We start from the raw sequence: 22,135 nt of genomic DNA, 5'->3' as shown, positions 1-22,135 counted from the left end.
CTCTTGCTACCCTCTTTATAATCACTAACTCTTATTATGTTTTTCCTTCCTTATATTAAAGTTCCTGCAAACTGTGCCGAGCTCCATCTCTATGGAGAGGATGCTGTATATAAACTTAAGGTTTAGTTTAGTTCTAGTCTTTTAATTTCTTCGGTGCCGCAAGTATTGCCCAAGTGCTGCGGATTCACTCTGAGAGTGTTCCTTCGACGGGAGATCACAGACGTTTCCTTAAAAATTGTCTGCTTCTGGAGGGTGCGCTATAAGCTTAAACTGCAGTAAGCCCTCTAGACAGCCTGGGTCAATGTACTACTGGGATACAAGCTATACCGCAGAGACAGAGTAGGACAAAAAGGTGGGGTATTGCCTTATACATAAAAGAGGGAATTGAGTCTACCATAGAGAACACGCTGGAAACGAACTATTGCGGTGAAGGAAGCAATCAGAGACAAGAAGACTTCGTTTATGTAATGGAAAAGGTCGAAAACTGGAAAAAGCACAAACATCAAAACAGGTGCCATAAGGCAGTAAGAGGGGTCAAAAGAGACTATTAGGAAAAAATAGCCAAGGAGGCCAAAAAACTTCAAGCCATTCTTTCGATATATTAAAGGGAAACGACCCGCGAAGGAGACGGTGGTGCCATTGAATGACTTTGGAATAAAGGGAGTGCTAAAGGAGGACAAAGCCATGGCTGACAAATTGAACACATTTTTTGCATCTGTATTTACCGAAGAGGATATATACAACATGCTTCTTCACGGCAAGAGGAATTTGGGGTTAGCCTCCGCGAAGGCCTAGAGGTGCTTTCAGGCTTGGTGTGCGGGAGTTCAAGTGGATCCTTGGGCCCCATTGGTGGCACATGTTCTGGACTTCCTGTAGGCTGGCCTCAGGATGGGTCTGGCGGTTCCTTCTCCGTGTCCCCCATTGTGGAAATGTTGTGTTTAGGTCCCTCTTCTCTCGGGGTTCTCTGACGTCTCCTCCAGATGTACACTTCTTACAGGGGGCGGGGAGACTGTGGCCTCCCTTGAAACTGCCGTGTCCTACGTGGGATCTGAATCTGGTTCTGCACTCGCTGGCTCGTCTGCTTTATGAACCCCTGGATTGGATTTCTCTGAAAGATGTTACCATCATGACCGCTTTCCTCGTTGCGGTCACTTCTGCACAGAAAATGTTGAAGCTTCAGGCTCTATAGTGCAGGAATTCTTTTCTCCACATGAAGGAGTCTGCGGTTGTTTTGCGGACCGTGTCTTCTTTTCTTTTGCACATGGTTTCTGCAGTCGATGTCAACCAGATAGTTTGGCTAGCCACTTTTGTTCAGTCGGGTTCCAAGTCTAAGCATCGTGTTTTATGGTCTTTGGCTGTGCGATGTCTCCTTTGAAATACCTGGAGGCCATGACTTTCATTTTTTAGACCCTTAGTTTGTTTGGCGGGCCTCGCACGTCAGGGTTGGCCTGCTTCCGAGGCTACCATCTCTCGATGGCTCTGTGCTGCTGTTTCCGCTGCTTAGATGTCAGCGGGGAAGAAGCCTCGGGTGCAAGCTCACTCTACCAGAGGACTGGCTTCCTTGTGGGCTGAATCCCATGCAGCCTCGCCTGATGTGCTTTGTAGAGCGGCCGCTTGGGCCTCATTATACCGTTCCAAGTTTTCCAGATTTGATGGGGCAGCCAAGCATGATGCAGCTTTTGGGGCTTTACTCCTGGTGGCGGGCGCATCGCGCCCCCCCTGATGTTTTGGGGACTGCTTTGATATGTCCCACAGGTGAAGCTTCCAGATGTTATTGTACAAGAATGAAAGATTAGGTTGCTCACCTCTGTTAATCTTCCTTCTTATAAATATCCTCTGGAAGCTTCACACGCGCCCATCTATTTTGTCTAATTTGCAAGTTGCCTGCCAGTAACTGGTAAGTTAGCTTTCTGTCTTTGACCAACCTCACTAAAGTTCCATGAGTGTCCTTTTATGTAAGGTTAAGGGGTTTGAGGGGTCCCGGGGTGGTGCCCCTTCTGCTCTTTAGACTGTGTCTTAGATACGGTGACCAATATTGGATACAGTATTCCAGATGCAAGTGCACCATCGCCCGATACAATGGCAGGATAACGTCCTTCGTTCTGGTTGTAATACCTTTCTTGATAATACCTAGCATTCTGTTCACCTTCTTAGAGGCCGCTGCGCACTGTGCCGACGGCTTCATTGTTTTGTCCACCAGTACCCCTAAGATCTTCTCTAGAAAGTAGCCTCTCTTTAAGATAGATGCCAGGTGATTTTTTTGTCTCAGGAGTTAGGTTTGTTATTGGAAAGACTATGGTGATGTCGTCAGCATAGATGTAGAATTTGATTTTTAAACTTTGCAATAGATTCCCCAGTGCGGCCAGGTAGATCTTGAACAGTGTGGGGGATAAGGGGGGGGAGAAACAATACAATGTCATTGGAGTTAAATAAAGAAAACATAGTTAGTAAATGACAGCAGATAGACTTCAATGGTCCATCCACTCTGCCCAATAGTTACTCATTATAAATTCAGGATGAAATTGAATTGTCATTTATCCCAGGACAAGCAAGCAGCATTTTCTTATAGATGGGCGATGTCATCAACGGAGCCCAGTATGGATGGTCTAAAAGTCTTCAAAAAGTCTTGAGACAGCCTGTACTGTGCATGCATCAGTTATTTGTTTTCCGCAGAGCAAAGAAGCTGTTTTGGAGAGTCTCCAATAGCGTGTATATATTTTTTTCTCTTTAGTGCATTCTCATGTGTATTTTTTCCCTTAATTTTCTTCAGTATTTTTGTTCATGTCCAGTTTAGATCGGTTACACTTTTTTTTATTTTAAATCACTTTTACTTTATTTTGTGTTTTTTGGGCCTTTGGCCTTTTTCAGCCACCTCACTTCTTCCAAAGGTGTCGAGTTGTTTTTCAGGGGAGCGACTACCATAGATAAAAATAGCTTCTTTTGACCTTGCTTCGGCAGTTTTTCCTTCAATATTGAAGCCTTCTAGTGGCTTCAAGAGGTGTACTCTGTACAACAGGGCCATTTCAGTCACTGATCCGCAGAAATGGTGTATTAACCCTTTCAGGACCAAGGGACATATTTGTCCCATAACTTTAAAATCCTATAAATTTTGATTGGGATAGTCTACAGTTCTAAATTTGATATGTACGGATTCCATATGATACTGCCTTTATGTAAACAAACTGGTTCCGACATTCATTCATTAGCGTCGTTGCCAGATTGACGAGAAGATTCACTTGCCACACTGTCCATAAGCCAGAAGTGTGATTTTTTAAAAAAAAAATAATGATATTTCACAAAAAAAATCAATTTTTTGGCATCTGCAAGCCCTTTTTACCATAAAAATGTCGTCAAAACCACAAAAATTGGCCTACGATCCTTATGGTCCTGAAAGGGTTAAGTGAAGCGAACTGAGTCCGTTTCTTGGTCCCAAAACCGCCCTGCCCACATCCCGTCGCCTGGGTACAGATATCCGGAGGCATTCCCCTTAGAAAGAAAGGATACGCAGATAGTATCCTAAAGAGATTGCCTAATCTTTTATTAGTTTATATCCAGCTTTTATACTTTTTTGAACATGGGTCAGTGGTATTAGCAGATGACGTAAGTACAAACCATATCTGGTGACAGGATACATAGGCTTCAAAGAAGTAATCAGCACAAGAAAACGGGGGTGGGGGTGGGTGAGTGAGCAGGATATGTGCTTTATTGTCTAAAAAGGTGTTAAAGCTTCCCTTATCTCTCTCAATCGGTACATGGCAGTGGGGGGTTGAACCTCCATTGTCTAAAACAGCTAACTTCGTTAACAAGATTAAATGGCCCTGTCTCAGAACATCAGCAGAATAAATACAAAACTGTGTCTGTGTTTGAGCCCCTCCCCCAGCACAGACAGAGACAGAAGACATAAGATATGTGTGTCCTTTTAAATGTGTCCTTTCATTAAGTGCCTTTGTCCTGAGCATTGGGTGGACTCTTGCACACACTGCCTAATACTTCAGACACGTTCTCTGAAGGTTCGGCGACACCAAGAAGATGTTGGCATCAACACTGTCCTTGACGTTGGGCTTGGTACTGCTATCAGAGAAACAGGCTGAGATGTATTCTTCCCCTTCACACCTGCACTTCTCCATTTTTACAGAGTTAGTTTCCTTACTTGAAAGTCTGGTGAGCAAAGGTGTCATTACGTCTAGCAATCCAATTGGCCACTGAGCAACCAGTTATTCTATTACTTAAGAACATAAGAATAGCCTTATTGGGTCAGACCAATGATCCATCAAGCCAATGGTCCATCAAGCCCAGTAACCTGTTCTCACGGTGGCTCACTAGTATCTGGTCAAAACCCAAGGAGTAGCAATATTCCATGCTACCAATCCAGGGCAAGCAGTGGCTTCCCTCATGTCTTTCTTAATAACAGACTATGGACTTTTCCTCCAGGAACTTGTCCAAACCTTTCTTAAAACCAGCTACTCTATCTGCTCTTACCACAACCTCTGGCAATGCGTTCCAAAGTTTGAGTGAAAAAAAATTTCCTCCTATTGGTTTTAAAAGTATTTCCTTGTAACTTCGAGTATCCCCTAGTTTTTGTAATTTTTGATGGAGTGAAACAGCGGAAGGAACCCACAAGAAGACGAGTCCGGTGCAAGCCAATGCCAGGATGAGGGAAGATGGAAGTGCACAGAGGACACGGACCTACAGCTGGAAAGATGGTCATACACCAGGGACATGGACCTGCGGCTAGAGAGGCAAGAGAAGATAGAGAGGACAACGGTCGTCATGGGGGATTCCATTATCAAACAAGTCAACAGCCACATAGTGGGAGGAAGACAGGATCGACTGGTGACCTGCCTACCAGGAGCCAAGGTAGAAGATATAGTGAGCCGCATTGACAGGATCATTGATAGTGTGGAAGAGGAGGATATGGCGGTGGTGATCCACTGGGGACAAACAACGTGAGCAACAGGAACTGCAACAAGGAAGGACTGAAGGACCAGTTCCAGATGCTAGGAAGGAAGCTGAAGACCAGAATACAGAGGATAGCGTTTTCGGAGATCCTGCCTGTACTCAGGACCAACAGGAAGAGGCAGACGGAACTACAAGCAGTCAACGAATGGACGAGACGCTGGTGTGAGGAAGAAGGATTCCACTTCATGCGCAACTGGACAACGTTCTGGGGGAAGAGCAAGCTATTCAGGAAGGATGGACTCCACTTCAGTGGAGATGGAATGAGGCTACTTGCAAGCAACATCAAGAGAGAAATTGAAAAGTTTTTAAACTAGGAAGACAGGGAAAGCCAACAGTCGACCAAGAGTCATTGGTTTGGGAACCGGTATACCCAGAGGATACCGTGCAGGAAGATAGCGGGGAAGACTCACCGGATCATAGATGAGACAGAAATCCTGACGGATCTAAAGAGACACAAGAGGGAAGGAATTGCAAGAAAGTAACAAACTGCAAACTCAAGTGTATGAACACGAACGCAAGGAGCCTAAGGAATAAGATGGGGGAATTGGAAGCTGTGGCACAAAAAGATAACCTTGACATCATTGGCATCATGGAAACATGGTGGAAAGAGGAAAATGTCTGTGCTACTGAGATATCAGCTATACCGCAGAGACAGAGTAGGTCAAAAGGGTGGGGGTATTGCCCTATACGTCAAAGAGGAAATTGAGGCTACCGGAGAGAACACGCCAGAAACAAAAAAATAAGGTAGAGTCTCTATGTGCCAAAATTCCAGGAACAAATGGAACGGAAATGAAGATCAGCATCTACTACCGACCCCCAGGGCAGTCCAAAGAAAACTGATGGAGAAGTGACGGACGAGATTAATCTAATCTAATGCTTAACTTTATATACCGAGTCATCATTCAAGGAAAGCTCCACTCGATTTACAATAGTTAAGTTATCAAATAAAAAACCAGCTTCCAGTATGTTGTGTATATCCTCTTCGGTAAATACAGATATAGGGACGAAACATTGATCCAGAACGACAGCCACGGCACTCAACTTCCGAAAAGGGAATTACGAAGGGATTAAGAAGAGGATAAGCACGGTAAAAACGTGGTCGCTTTTTAAGAATATAGTTACCGAGGTGCAAAGTGCTGTGAACAAGGCTGCCCTGTGAACTTCAATAAGCTAAGTTGCTCTGCATTTCATATTCTGCTCTTTTCACTGATTTTCAGCATTATATCTGCTTAATTTCTCTTCTCCTCCCTGTTTCTTACTTAAAAAAAAAACAAAAAAGCACAAAAAAAATAAACCCTTCTCTTTCCTCTGTTAAATCTTATTTCCTCTTCATAGGAATAAGGGTAAGACTTATAGTCCCACCAACCCCAGGGACCACTTTTCATATATAGAGACCCAAATAATCAGGACTACTCAAATAAAGTCACTTTACAACCAATCAAGATGACCTTTATTCTATGCAATCACTGTGGTGCTTTAATTCCAAGACATACTATTTGGAGGTTTAAGGCTTGCCCCATCTGTCTTCAACTTGCTAGTATTAAGGAGGAGCTCTGCAAACTTAAACAGGAATTGAATACAATTAAAGCAGCTTTCATCACTCCACAAAATCATACCAACTTACCACCTCTACCTCAAAGAATAAAACAGCCCAGGAATAAATGGGTCACAGTAGGCTCAGGAAGACTGCGACATGTAACACAGAAACATCCACCTTCACAAATATTACCTTTACAGAATTCCTTCGCTCCACTAGTGCACTGCGATACTCAAGAAAACAGAAGGGAGGTGGGACTGGAACCAATGAAGATAACCCAAGAGAATAAGTGCATCCTAAGCACAAATAAAAAGGCCAAAAACAGAAAACTATTACTGTTGGGGGATTCCATCATCAGAGGCATTAACCTTAGAACACAAGGCGAGGAGACCAAAATAGTGCAATGTCTTCCAGGATCCTCAGCTACCAGGAGTTCCAGGCAAATACAGACTATAATTAAGGAAGAAACTAAGGATTTTAACACTGATGTTGTTATCCATCTGGGAACAAATGACCTGGCCAACAACTCCACACTTGCAGCACAGAAAGCTTTTCGGGAGCTTGGTAAGGGAGTGAAACCTTTTGTAACGACTTTAGCTTTTTCTGAAATACTGCCTGCATATGGAAAGGGAGAGCAAAGAGTGAAAAACACAGAGGACTTTAATAGATGGCTCAAAGCCTGGTGTCATCAAGAAGGTTTCAGGTACATAGGAGGATGGGGAAATACATGGAAGGACAAGAATCTATATTGCACTGATGGGCTACATATTACTACAGCAGGAAAAAGAAACCTTGCAGAGAAATTTAGACAATATTTTTCTAGGCATTTAAACTAGAAGGTGGGGGTGGTGTATGTACGAAGGACAATTATAGAGACCACCCCCGACAAAAGAAAAGATGTGATAGTAGTAAAGACTGCAACATATGCAATATCAGCAACTCATTTCTTAGTATTGCAACGGAAAGTGAAACAAAACAAAAATCCATATGAAAAAGGAGATTATTGCTGAAAAATAGCTGGAAAGCGATGACCACAAATGCTCGCAGTCTAAGCAACAAAGTTCATGATCTGCAAGCCCTGATGTTAGAGGCAGATCTAGATATTGTCGCTATCACAGAGACATGGTTTAGTGAATCACATGGATGGGATGCAAACATACCGGGATATAATCTTTTTAGGAAGGACAGAGATGGTCAAAAAGGTGGAGGAGTAGCTCTCTATGTAAAGATCAATACCCAAGCGACCAAAATGCAAGGGACCTAGGGAGAGGAAGAAGCGATATGGATTGCTCTGAAAAGAGAAGATGGAACTTCTATCTATGTGGGTGTAGTCTACAGACCTCCGACTCAATCGCAGCAAATTGATAAGGATCTGATTGTGGATATCAAAAGTTTGGAAGGAAAGAGGAGATTCTGCTGTTGGGAGATTTCAACCTGCCGGATGCGGACTGGAATGTTCCATCTGCGGAATCGGAAAGAAGTAGGGAGATTGTGGATGCCTTTCAAGAGGCTCTGCTCAGACAAATGGTGATGGAAATCAAAAGAGAAAAAACGATATTGGATCTGGTCCTCACAAATGGAGAGAGTATCTCTAATGTTCGAGTGGGTGCTCACCTGGGAAGTAGCGATCATCAAACGGTTTGGTTTGATATAACGGCTAAAGTGGAGAGCGGCCGCACGATACTTAAAGTCCTAGATTTCAAACATACAGACTTTAATGCAATGGGAGAGTACCTGAAGAAAGAGCTGTTAGGATAGGAGGACATAAGAGAAGTGGAAAGACAGTGGTCTAAGCTGAAAGGAACAATAAAAATGGCTACGGACCTTTATGTGAAAAAAATCAATAAAAACAAGAGAAAAAGGAAGCCGATAGTGACTGAGAAAATAAAGGCGAAAGAGTTGGCGTTTGTGAAATATAAAAAAAACCCAAGAAGAGGAGAGCAGAAAGGACTACAGGGTGAAACTGAAAGAAGCCAAGAGAGAGATACGTCTGGCGAAAACATAGGCGGAAGAACAAATGGCTAAAAATGTAAAAAAGGGAGACAAAAATTTTTTCAGATATATTAGTGAAAGGAGGAAGATGGAAAATGGAATTGCTAGGCTAAAAGATGCTGGGAACCAAAATGTGGATAGTGATGAGGAGAAAGCAAATGTGCTAAACAAATACTTCTGTTCTGTGTTCACAGAAGAAAATCTTGGAGAAGGACCAAAATTGTCTAGCAAAGTTACACGAGAAAATGGAGTAGATTCTGCGCCGTTCACGGAGGAGGGTGTTTATGAGCAACTTGAAAAACTGAAAGGTGGACAAAGCGATGGGACCAGACGGGATCCATCCCAGGATACTAAGGGAGCTCAGAGAGGTTCTGGCGAGTCCTATTAAAGATTTGTTCAACAAATCTCTGGAGACGGGAGTGATTCCTGGGGATTGGAGGAGAGCGGATGTGGTCCCTTTTCATAAAAGTGGTCACAGGGATGAAGCAGGAAACTACAGGCCGGTGAGCCTCACTTCAGTTGTTGGAAAAATAATGGAAGTGTTGCTGAAAGAAAGGATAGTGTACTTCCTTGAAACTAATGGGTTACAAGATCCGAGGCAACATGGCTTTACAAAAGGTAAATCGTGCCAAACGAACCTGATTGAATTTTTTGATTGGGTGACCAGAGAGCTGGATCGAGGACATATGCTAGATGTAATTTACTTGGATTTCAGCAAAGCCTTTGATACAATTCCTCATAGGAGGCTGTTGAACAAACTTGAAGGGCTGAAGTTAGGATCCAAAGTGGTGAACTGGGTCAGAAACTGGCTGTCGGACAGACGCCAGAGAGTGGTTGTTAATGGAAGTTGCTCGAAGGAAGGAAAGGTGAGTAGTGGAGTCCCTCAGGGTTTGGTGCTGGGGCCAATCCTGTTCAATATGTTTGTGAGTGACATTGCTGAAGGGTTAGAAGGAAAAGTGTGCCTTTTTGCAGATGATACCAAGATTTGTAACAGAGTAGACACCGAAGAGAGAGTGAAAAATATGAAAAAGGATCTGCAAAAGTTAGAGGAATGGTCTAATGCCTGGCAATTAAAATTAAATTCAAAGAAATGCAGAGTAATGCATTTGGGGATTAATAATAGGAAGGAATCATATATGCTAGGAGGAGAGAAGCTGATATGCACGGATGGGGAGAGGGACCTTGGGGTGATAGTGTCCTAAGATCTAAAGGCGAAAAAACAGTGTGACAAGGCAGTGGCTGCTGCCAGAAGGATGCTGGGCTATATAAAGAGAGGTTTAGTCAGTAGAAGGAAGAAGGTGTTGATGTCCCTGTACAGGTCATTGGTAAGGCCCCACTTTGAGTATTGTGTTCAGTTTTGGAGACCGTGTCTGGCGAAGGATGTAAGAAGACTTGAGGCGTTCTAGAGGAGGGCGACGAAAATGATAGGAGGCTTGCGCCAGAAGACGTATGAGGAGAGACTGGAAGCCCTGAATATGCATACCCTAGAGGAAAGGAGAGACAGGGGAGATATAATTCAGACGTTCAAATACTTGAAGGGTATTAACGTAGAACAAAATCTTTTCCAGAGAAAGGAAAATGGTAAAACCAGAGGACATAATTTGAAGTTGAGGGGGGTAGATTCAGGGGTAATTTTAGGAAATTCTACTTTACGGAGAGGGTAGTGGATGCCTGGAATGTGCTCCCGAGAGAGGTGGTGACTGAGTTCAAAGAAGCGTGGGATGAACACAGAGGATTTAGAATCAGAAAATAATATTAAATATTGAACTAAGGCCAGTACTGGGCAGACTTGCACGGTCTGTGTCTGTATATGGCCGTTTGGTGGAGGATGGGCTGGGGAGGGCTTCTATGGCTGGGAGAGGGTAGAGGGCTGGAATAAGTCTTAACAGATTTTGGCAGTTGGAACCCAAGCACAGTACAGGGTAATGCTTTGGATTCTTGCCCAGAAATAGCTAAGAAGAAAAAATTAAAAAATTTAAATTGAATCAGGTTGGGCAGACTGGATGGACCATTCGGGTCTTTATAATAATAATAATAACAGCTTATATACCGCAATACCGTGAAGTTCTATGCGGTTTACAGAAGATTAAGCAAAGGTAACAAATTGAATTGACTTTAAGAGGGGAGGAAGAAAGAGAATTAATAGGACAGAAAATTCATTGTTGAGGAGAGAGAGATCAAAAGGACAAGTTAATCGCTATAGAGGGGAGAGAGAAGAGAGGATCAGTTGTCTAGATGCTTTAAGAACAAGTGTGTTTTTCTGGTTTCCTAAATTCCCCATAAGTAGTGGGCGAAAGCAATTGTTTTAGGTCTTTATCCCATGATGCTGCTTGGTGTGTGAGAAGGTGTTCATGGTGGTTTTTCAGTTTACAACCTCGAACTGTGGGGGAAACGAAATTGGAATGTGAGCTTCTCTTGTGTCTTGGCTGAGAAGAAGAAAAGGTCAGTTATGTATTTAGGGGCAAGTCCGTGTAGTGCTTTAAAGCAGAAGCAGGCAAATTTAAACTTTACGTGTGCCGCCATTGGCAGCCAATGCAGCTGCCGGTAGTAGGGTGTCACGTGGTCAAATTTCCTCAGCCCAAAGATCAGTCTGACTGCTGCATTTTGCATCAATTGTAAATGTTGCATATTCTTTTGGGCAATTGCTAAATAAGCGATGTTACAGTAGTCAAGTAGACTTAGTACGAGGGATTGGACTAGGGTTCTGAATGCCGCTGTATCGAAATAAGCTTTAATGGATCTGAGTTTCCAGAGAGTAAAGAATCCCTTTCTGATTAAGGAGTCTACCTGGTCTTTCATGGTTAGGCATTGATCCAAAGTTACACCTAGTATCTTAATGGTGGGCTGGATAGGGTAACTAAGTTTATTGATATATAGTGGTGATTTGGTGTCAAGCGGATGTGGCGAAGCAATAAAGAAAGTTGTTTTTTCTGAATTAAGTTTGAGCCTAAAGTTTGTCATCCAGTGCTCCATCACGTTTATGGCTTCTGAAGCTTTGGGAATAGTTTCAGAGACAGAATTAGCGAATGGGATGATAATCGTAAAGTCATCTGCATAACTAAATAGTTTTATTCCCAGCTAGGTTAGCTGCGTGCCCAGTGAGGACATATAGACGTTGAAGAGCAATGGAGATAGTGGAGACCCTTGTGGCACACCGGATTGATTGCTCCAGGTGTTTGAAAGCTCATAATTAAAACGTACCTGATAAGTGTGGGATATAAGAAAGCCACGGAACCAGTTCAGCACCTCATCCCTGATATCAATGGCGGCTAGGCATTGTAGCAGTTTCTCGTGGTCTACTAGATCAAAGGCAGAACTCATATCGAATTGCATAACCAGGGCATTAAGGCCCTTACTAAACAGTAGGCGCAGATTGTCTAAGATAGCCGCAATTACTGTCTCAGTACTGAATAACGGTCTAAAACCGGATTGAGTTTTATGTAGGAGAGAGAACTGATCAAGATAATCCATCAGTTGGATGTGTACCAATCCCTCCATAATTTTTACAATAAACGGAATGGATGCTACCGGTCTGTAGTTGGATATTAGGGCTGAAGATTCTTTTTGATTTTTTAGAATTGGGGTTATTATTATGTGACCATTATTAGAGAGAAACTTCCCAGTTTTTAGGTTGTGAACCAAGTATTGCATTAGCGATAGTTTAAATTCTAAAGGTGCCGCTTTCATGATTTCTGGGGGGCATGAGTCCAGAACGCAATAGGATTTAGAGTATTTGTTAGTCGGGTGTAATTATTCCACTCTAAATCTTGAAAGGAGCTCCAGATCATGTCTGCCGGTATATCATCTCCATGGGTGAGAGCTATTTGATGATCACTAGGGTCGTTAGTTGAACAATGGATTCTAAGGTTTTTAATTTTTGAATCGAAGTACAGTGCTAAGTCATTTGCAGAGGGTAATTTAGTGTTGTGTGTGGATGTGGTGTAGCGAGCGGTGTCGAATAAATTTGTGATCAGGTTGAATAGCTCTTTTGTATTGATTCCTTGTGAGCCATTACAAGATGAGTTGATTTTAATTGAGTAGAATGCTTTACGTTTGTCTTTTATCACTTGTTTGTAGATTTTTATGCTAGCTCTCCATTTGTTACGGTCTGCTAGTTCTCCTGTTTTTTTCCAAGTTCTTTCTAGTCGTCTAGCTAGTTGTTTCATTTTTAGAAGTTCGGTGTCAAACCATTTGTTATATTTATTTGCATTGCTTTTGCTATTACGCATAGGGGCGATTTTGTCTAAAATGGATGTGCTGGTTGTCATCCAGTGATCCCAGAAATCGATTCCTTCTTCTATCTCTGATTGCAGTTCGTATTGTGACCAGTATTCTATAGGGTTAATATGGCCTCTTGTGTGATGTTCTCTTTTTATTATTGGGCGTGTTTTAGATTTATAAGAAGACCAGATTAGCTGGAAATAATAAGTAAAATGGTCAGACCAGATATCATGACACCAGGTGCCTTTACATATAGAGATGGCAGGGTCTAAATGCACAGAAGTCTTCTTTGGCTTTTGGCCAGCTTTTTGGTGGGACGTAGAATAATATGCAGGATAGGGATTAGATGACAGTTACCAATTTTACAGGCTAAAATTTCTAGTTGGTCGGTCATTTTGGAATCAAGTAGTTCGTACTCAAATCCTTCTTTAAGAATAATTGCTAAACCTCCTCCTTTTTTCCCACACGGTTTAGCGTAAGGATTTTAAAATTGTCTGGTAGGAGATCAATTATTATCTGCCGTCATTTACTATGTTACTATGTATACACCGCATATCCAGGAGGAAAAAGAACTGTAGTGGTGAAGGAAGTTTTCAGAGACAAGAAGACTTTGTTTAAGGAATGGAAAAAGTCAAAAACAGATGAAAACTGGAAAAAGCACAAACATCAAAGTAGGTGCCATAAGGCAGTAAGGGAAGCCAAGAGAGACTACGAGGAAACAATATCCAAGGAGGCAAAAAATCTTCAAGCCGTTCTTATTAAGGAGAAACGACTGCACTCAACCCCCACACTCCTTGCCAGGCTCTGCACCCTGTCCCCCCTCTCTGTCAGGCTCTGCACCCAGTCTCCTTCTCTCCCTACCTTACCAGGTTATGCAGCCAGCCTCTCTCCTTGACAGGGAGGAGGAGTGAAAAACTGATTGAAATTTTCTGCACAGTGCTCATCAGCATGCTGGATACCATCACTATTGCACTGGAAAACAGATACAGTAAATAGAAAGGGACAGATTCAATACCAGACAGGACAGAGAAAGCAGGTCCATTCAAATGATCTCGGGAATCAATTTAGATCTCGTGAATCTAGGAGGAAAAGAAAGCCAACTTGCAACCATCTGAAAACACCCCTTGGAAGCCCTCAAAGTTGAAGAAGGAGGATTAAATAACAGCCTTTACAATCACTAAATCAGCTTTGGTATTTTGAAAGAAAAGTCTAAGGTTCTTATCTGGAAATTCAGAAGCCAGAACTTATTCTAAACCTAAAACCAAAAAGGACAACCAGAAATCATTTTTGCTGTTTTCTTTGGAAGCGAGTAATCAAAAAAAGAAAGTAATCAAAAGTAAAATGTTTGTAGCGTTTTAGTAAATTGTTGACTTACCCTGAAAGCAGTGAGCCTAGAAGCCTACAATCCAGTTATTACCATTAGTAACATGCATGAGTAGCATTACCATGAGTATAGCAGCTCTGCGAGAGAATGAGTGTAATTTGTATTAACTTTGAAAAAAATCCTGAATGTACTAAATGTATTTCCTAAGTGCTGGAGCAATATTCAGCATCGGGGTTCAGGATCAGCGGAATCAGCTACTCTAAAGCTTCAGTCAACGTTTCCATGATTTAAGCAGAGGCGTCAGAAAGGGTGAACCATCACAACACTGGCCCAACCAACTTTTCTGCTGCTCTCCGGTGCCCTAAAAACTGATGAGCAGATTACTTGTCATGAATACCTAAGCTCTTGAGCTGAACTTGTTAGAGACCATGAGAACACAACAGTTTTATGGCAGCGAGCTATTTTCACCTTTAATTCGTTGCTGCGAAGATAATCGGCGCTCCTTTCTTGCTTCTACATACAAGAATGTAGGCTGAATAGACCTGACCTTTCACGCATACACTTCAAAACGGGGTGAAAAAAATCACAGCCTGCGTGAGGTGAAGCGACCGCAGCTGCTGCTTCTTTTATGGCACAGCTATGGCATATGTTCCTACCTGGATTTTACATTAGTGTAATGCCAGCGTTTTTTTGGATGAGGAATCACAACTAAACGAGTGCTATTACGACTGTCTAGGATGCACACTGGACCACCAGGTATTACGGCGTGTTTTTAAAAAAGGGGGAGCGGTTTAAAACGGTGCCGGGGGGAGGGGGGTTAAAAATTTGTATCTTCGCTCCATAAGACACACAAGAGTTTTCCACTCACTTTTGAGTGGAAAAAAGTGTGTCTTATTGAGTGAAAAATACGGTAATACTCTGGGTGAGAGTTTGCATGCATCCTCTCCAAAATGTATTGCTATTGTTGGTCTCCTCAGACAGATTCTCTGCAGAGGTTCCTGCCCTGGACACCAGAAGCCTGGGCTAGCATGGACTGGTGACTCTGCCCTCAGTCACTAACCAAGAGCATACCCTTATGTATAGCTTCCTGGGTAATTTTGATAACAGATGCCAGTCTCTTTGACTGGAGAGCCCACTGCAACCATCGGCCGATTCATATTCCTGAAAGCAATATACATTCAAAGAGAAAAGAATTCTCTTGCGGACAAACTCAGCAGGTTTCTTCAGCCACACAAGTGGACTCTCAACTCTGCAGTTCTGCATCACATCTTCTCTCAGTGGGGGACTCCTCAGATAGACTTATTTGTGTGTGTCCCCCCCCCCTCAACCACAAGCAGCCCCGCTTTTGCTCCAGGCAGTACTCTCCCCAACAGCTAGAAGCAGATGCTTTTCTACTGGATTGGACGCACAAGTTTCTGTGTTTTCTCCGATCCCTCTCATTCTCAAGATGCTTGTCAAGCTCAATCTGGAGAAGGCCACATGATTTTCATAGCTCCTCGATGGCCCAAACAACCCTGGTTTTCCCTTCTGCTTCAATTCAGTATCAAGGAACCAATCCCGCTTCAGATTTTTCCATCTCTTCTCACATTGTGTCACGGATCTCTTCTGCATCCCAATCTTCAGTCGTTGCACCTGACAGCTTGGAACCTCTCGGCCTGACATCGGCTGACCTTCATCTTTCCCAGCCTGTCAGACTCATTTTGGAAGCATGAAGAAAACAATATACGCAACAGTGTTATCAACACAAATGGAAGCGTTTTTCCACGTGGTGTAATCTTCACCATCATGATGCTAAATCCACCTCTGTATCTTCAGTTTTGGATTACCATCTGCATTTATCCAATTCAGGCCTCAAAACCACTTCGATTAGAGTTTGTCAGTGCTGTCGACGCTTTTCATAGACCAGTTGATGGAAAATCTCCCACTGCTCATCCTCTTGTATCCAGATTTATGAAAGGACTTTTCAATGTCAAAACCTCCTCTCAAACCACCTCCAGTAGTTTGGAATCTTAATGTGTTTTTTGCTGGACTAATGAAGCCTTCTTTTAAACCAATGTCCTTGGCTCATATTAAATATCTCACTTGGAAAGTGATATTTCTCATCTCTCTTACATCTGCTCGAAGAGTAAGTGAACTTCAGGTACGGATGGCGGACCCACCGTTCACAGTGTTTCATCATCCAAAGGTCCTCCCAAAGGTAGTCACTGAATTCTATCTCAATCAATCCATTGTGCTTCAAGTGTTTTTTTTTTCCCCAAGCCTTATTCTCACCCTGGAGAAATGGCTCTTCATACTTTGGACTGTAAATGAGCTTTGGCCTACTACTTATAACGAACTCAACCTCGTAGGACATCTCCTCAACTCTTTGTCTCATTTGATCCTAATAAGTTGGGACGTCCTGTATCCAAGAGAACTATTTCTACATGGTTGGCAGCTTGTATCGCCTTCTGTTATGCTCAGGCTGGGTTACAACTGGAAAGTTGTGTCACAGCCCACAAGGTCTGAGCTATGGCAACTTCATTTGCTTTTTTTACCTTCCACTTCTATTGATGAAATATGTAAAGCTGCTACTTCGTCCTCAGTTCATACATTCATGTCTCACTACTGTCTGGAATTTTATTCTAGCGGGATGGTCACTTCGGCCAAGCAGTATTACAAAATTAATTTACTTAATGGCCAACACTCCTTCCATCCCATTGTAGTAAGCTACAGGAGTCCCATATGTGAGAATAATGCTGCCTGCTTGTCCTGGGAAAAATCACATTTACTTACCGGAACAGGTGTTATCCAGGGACAGCAGGCAGATATTATCACAACCCACCCACCTCCCCTGGTTGGCTTCTTAGCTTGCTTACAGAACTGAGGAACCGCGAACCTACATCGCACATGCGTAATGTGGGCAGTTCACAAACTTTCTTGAGTTCTTAAAGTGGTGATGCACTTTTAAAGCTGTCTGTACCGGGGCTCTGTGAATGATGTCACCCAAATGTGGGAATATCTGCCTGCTGTCCCTAGATAACACCTGTTAAGGTAACTTTGGTTTTTGCACCTTCAAGTCATAGTGAAATATTGGTGCTTATATAGTGAGCCTTCTAAACTATTACCTGCTTTCATGGACTGCCACTACCAATCTCTCATCCAGACATATTGGCCTTCCTTTTAGATCTTAGACATTTCAGTATTCTACATTTTTACATTAAAAAACCAAAGATGGTATCTGCGTTGTCAGTAAGTCAGCCAGCATTTTTAGTCCACAGGTTCAAAGAAAAAGGAATGGATGCTGAAGAAGTTGAATGTTAAGAGGATGCTTCTGTGATATCTTGAGGTCACCAGCAAGTTCTGGTTCTGATCATCTTCTTGTGCTGACAAATCTAGTTAATAGCAGTGTACCAGCTTCCAAGGCCATGATTTCCAGATGCATCTGTTGGGCCATTTCATCAGCATGCATTGTCTGTGAGAAACTCCCCTGTTTCTGTAAAGTCACGTTTGACTAGAAGTGTGGCTTCGTCGTGGGCCGAAGCTAGGGAAGGCTTCCCTGAGGAGATTTGTAAGGTGGCAACTTGGTCCACTACATACATTTGCCAAAACCTGTAGGACACTTTGGAGATGTTATTTGAGCTCCATTAATGTTTCCGTTTGGCATGATTGTTTACTGTTTCAATTGTTCTACAGGTTAACATAATTTCAAAGCAGAACAGACTTGTTTGGGAGTTTCCCCATTCCTTCTTCACATCTGGTCTAGAAAGGGCACTTGCCTGCTTTGGAACTAACTGTAAGAGTCAACAGAGCCCTCTGAAGTAGGAGGGATACAGAAAAAAATGTTTAGTGGATTCCTTCCTGCAAGGCTCACGAGATATAACCCGCTCGTCCAGAATCACACACCTATCTACTAGAAAAGATATTAGGAAGGTAAGAACCTAATCTCTCTTTAGAAATTACTATATTTTTCGCTCCATAATTTGCACTTTTTCCACCCCCAAAAAGGGGGTGGAAAAGGGTGTGTGTCTTATGGAGCAAATACACCTCCGGCGTTCTACTGCTCTTTGCCAACCCCCCCTCCCCCCCCGCTGTCCTCTTACTTGCTGGCTGCGCAGGAAAGAAAGAGAAGGGCCGGCAGTGTGCAATCGGACCCACAAGTCTTGCCCCGATGTCAACTTAGGGGGCTGGGTTCAGAGGCACAATTTGGTTCAGAACATTTTTTTCTTGGTTTTTTCCTCTTCTAAATCTAGGGTGCGTCTTATGGAGCGAAAAATACAGTATTCCTTGAAGTGCCATAGATAGAACACTGACTAAATCAAATGGTAGGAAAACAGTGCTTCCTGTCAAAGCAACAGAACAGCAGGCATTCACTGAAACACAGACCATGTTAGGTCTTCAAATAAAAATTGCTTCCTACAATTCTGGCTCCACCTTGTTTCATTTGTGGTCCTCTACACCAGTGTTCTTCAACCTTTTTACACCTGTGGACCGGCGGAAATAAAATAATTATTTTGTGGACCGGCAAACTACTAAGACTGAAATTTTTTTTTAAAAACCATCACCGCCCCGTCCCCGCGAGCCCGGTCCCACAAACCATCTGATCCCATCCGCACAAGCCTCAAATAGTTATGATTTTATATTGTACATATTTTATTAAAGTATAAAAAGAAACAATATTCTATACAATTGTCATTTTATAAATACAAATAATACAGAGCAAGGATCAACAAACCCCCTGTCTCCCCTCCCCTTCACATATATCCCCTCTACTATCAAGAAAACTGAATAAGCCAAATTTCTCTAATCTTTCGCTGTATGGCAGCTCCTCCAACACCTTAACCATCTTAGTCGCTCTTCTCTGGACCCTTTCGAGTAGTAGTACCGTGTCCTCCTTCATGTACGGTGACCAGTGCTGGACGCAGTACTCCAGGTGAGGGCGTACAGCGTCATGATAACCTTCTCTGTCTCTTCAGTCCAGCATCTGCCCCTTCCATTCACTGTCTGTCTTTCCCTGCCATCTCTCCTCCTGCCCCCCCCCCCAATTTGATCTGGCATCCATCATCTTCCTTCTGTTCCCCTCATGGTCTGGCATTTCTGTCCTTCCCTCCCCCCTGTGGTTTTTAGCATCTCTCTCTTCTCATTTCCTCCACTCAGATCTGATATTGTTCTCTGTTCTCTCTTCCCTTTTCTTCTCTGGTCTTCCTTCTCTATTTTCTGCCTCCATCTAAATTAAATTATTTTTTACTATTTAGTCCCGTTTCTCTCTTTTCACTGTGTCTACCCACAGCTTGTCACCCCTTTCCCTCACCCCTCCATTATCTTACTATTTTCTTCCCCCTTTATTTAGCTCCTCCTTCCATCCAGTATGTGTTCTTTCCCCACTTCCAATTCAACATCTGCTCTCCCCTCTCAACTGACATCCATCTGCCTTCTGCTCTCTCTCCCTTCTTCTCACTTCCATCATCTGTCTCCTTCTCTCTCTCATCTCCTCCATTCCATCATCTGCCCCTTCTCTCTCTTCCCCCCCCCCCAACTTCCATCATCTGCCCCCCTTCCCCTCACCTTTGTGGGTCACTTTCTTTCCCCTGAGGGTGGTTCATGTCAGAGGGGAAGCTTTGGCCGAGCATAACTGCTTGCAAGGAACAGTGGAACTTACTTGATGTCATGCTGGGGCCCGTTGCCGTTTGAAGAAAAAAAAAAAAAAAGGGACCTCCAAAGGTGAGAGGAAGGGAAACCTCCAGGACAGCTGCTCTTTGCCCTCCTTCAGCAGCCCAAGAGTCTTTAGGCAAGCGGCAGCTCTGTATGCTTTTAACTTCGGCACAGAGCTGCCTCTAAGCAGTAGTTTAGCGCGGTTTCATGAGGCAGCCTCGGGGCCTTTGCGAAGCGGGCCGGCCTAGCAAAGGCCCCGAGGCTGCCTCATGAAACCGCGCTAAACTACTGCTTAGAGGCAGCTCTGTGCCGAAGTTAAAAGCATACAGAGCTGCCGCTGCTGGTCGGGAGGTGCGAAGACAAGGCAGGAAGCATACGCTGCAGGAGTCCCGGCGAAGGCAGAAGTCCCGGCACAGCGACGGCAACAGGAAGTTGCAAGTCAGCTGACGTCGGCACTTTTCATTGCGGCGGGGACCCGAGTCCTTTGCGGACCGGCAAGATTTTTTTGCGGACCGGCACCGGTCCGCGGACCGGCGGTTGAAGAACTGTGCTCTACACTACTACCACTCCACATCTATTTGTCTTGCTGTTTCCCCAGATCTGCCTGTCCCAAGCAGAAACAGACAGATGTTCTCAACTGCTTTTGTTTAATTTTTCTCAACTTTGTTGGGTTGGAAACAAAAATTAAAGGCACATGACCATCGGTGTTCAAAGCACACTTTCCTTTTCTTTATTTTTACACATCCTTTGCATGTATGTATTAAAATATTTAAAGGCTTAATTTAAACCTTTACACTTCTTACAGCCCAATTTAATGGTGATGAAAGAAAGCAATCTCCTTCACCATCGAGTAATAGGCGTCGACAGCTGCGAGCCCCAGGAGGTGGATTTAAACCAATCAAACATGGGAGTCCGGAATTTTGTGGGATTTTGGGGGAAAGAGTAGACCCAACTGTTCCACTGGAAAAGCAAATGTAAGTTGGGATAAGAAAATTGCCTAGCTATAGTTCTATTTCTCCTAGCTTTTAACTATCCATCTCATATATGCACTCTGTCTGTTAAATATAATTGAAAGTTAATAACTTTTGAACAGGAAAAAGTGTAATATATGTATAGAAAGTAACAAAACTATTAAACCCAGTTCTTGTATCCTAGTGCCATCTATAGCACAATTTACTGAGTTAAATATGATTGCACAGTCAATGTTCTTTTAGATGTGCATTCTCTAAGTTTAAGCATTTTATTTACATAAAAGTTATGGCAGCCTCCAATTGTGTGTCATTTATGTGACGGCACCTCCCCACACACCCCGCCACACACCCCACCACGCCCACACACACACCCTACACACACCCGTCCCCCACACATCCACACAAACCCACCTCCACAAACCCCCAAAACACCCCCCCACACACACCTCCACACACACACACACCTCTCCCACACACACTTCCACACACACCCTCCACACACCTCCATGCACCCACATCTCCACACCCACACACCCCATCCCACACACCTACACACACACCTCCCCACATCTCCACACATATTCCCATACCTCCACACACCCACACACACCTCCACACACACACCTCCACCTTCACACACATACACCTCCACCTCCACACACCTCCACCTCCACCTCCACACACATACACCTCCACACACATACACCTCCACCTCCACACACATACCTCCACCTCCACACACATACCTCCACCTCCACACACATACACCTCCACACACATACACCTCCACCTCCACACACATACACCTCCACACACACATACAACTCCCCACACACCTCCACCTCCACACACACCTCCACCTTCACACACACACACCTCCACCTCCACACACATACACCTCCACCTCCACACACATACACCTCCACCTCCACACACACCTCCACCTTCACACACACCTCCACCTTCACACACACACACCTCCACCTTCACACACACACACCTCCACCTCCACACACATACACCTCCACCTCCACACACATACACCTCCACCTCCACACACATACACCTCCACCTCCACACACACACACCTCCACCTCCACACACACACACCTCCACCTCCACACACACACACCTCCACCTCCACACACACACACCTCCACCTCCACACACACACACACCTCCACCTCCACACACACACCTCCACCTCCACACACACACCTCCACCTCCACACACACACACACACCTCCACACACCCACACACCTCCACACACACATACACCTCCACACACACACACCTTCACACACACACACCTCCACACACACACACACCTCCACACACACACACACCTCCACACACACACACATACACCTCCACACACACACACATACACCTCCACCTCCACACACATACACCTCCACCTCCACACACACACACCTCCAAATCCACACACACACACACCTCCACACACACACACACACCTCCACACACACACACCTCCACC

At 43.8% G+C, this 22,135-nt stretch overlaps 1 protein-coding gene across 1 annotated transcript in view; it reads left to right on the top strand.

The window, feature by feature from the left end:
* SHB (SH2 domain containing adaptor protein B) overlaps positions 1-22,135 on the top strand; it is a 175,082-nt gene that overhangs the window by 96,803 nt on the left and 56,144 nt on the right. Inside the window, exon 4 of the mRNA XM_033917607.1 lies at positions 20,467-20,635. Coding sequence (XP_033773498.1) covers positions 20,467-20,635 — 169 coding nt within the window. The remainder of the gene's footprint in view (positions 1-20,466; positions 20,636-22,135) is intronic.

Source organism: Geotrypetes seraphini, chromosome 1 (genome assembly GCF_902459505.1).
Source record: "Geotrypetes seraphini chromosome 1, aGeoSer1.1, whole genome shotgun sequence".
In the NCBI taxonomy this organism is placed as follows: domain Eukaryota; kingdom Metazoa; phylum Chordata; class Amphibia; order Gymnophiona; family Dermophiidae; genus Geotrypetes; species Geotrypetes seraphini.
The sequence above is the reverse complement of the archived record's forward strand: the minus strand, read 5'-3'. Positions and strand labels throughout refer to the sequence as shown.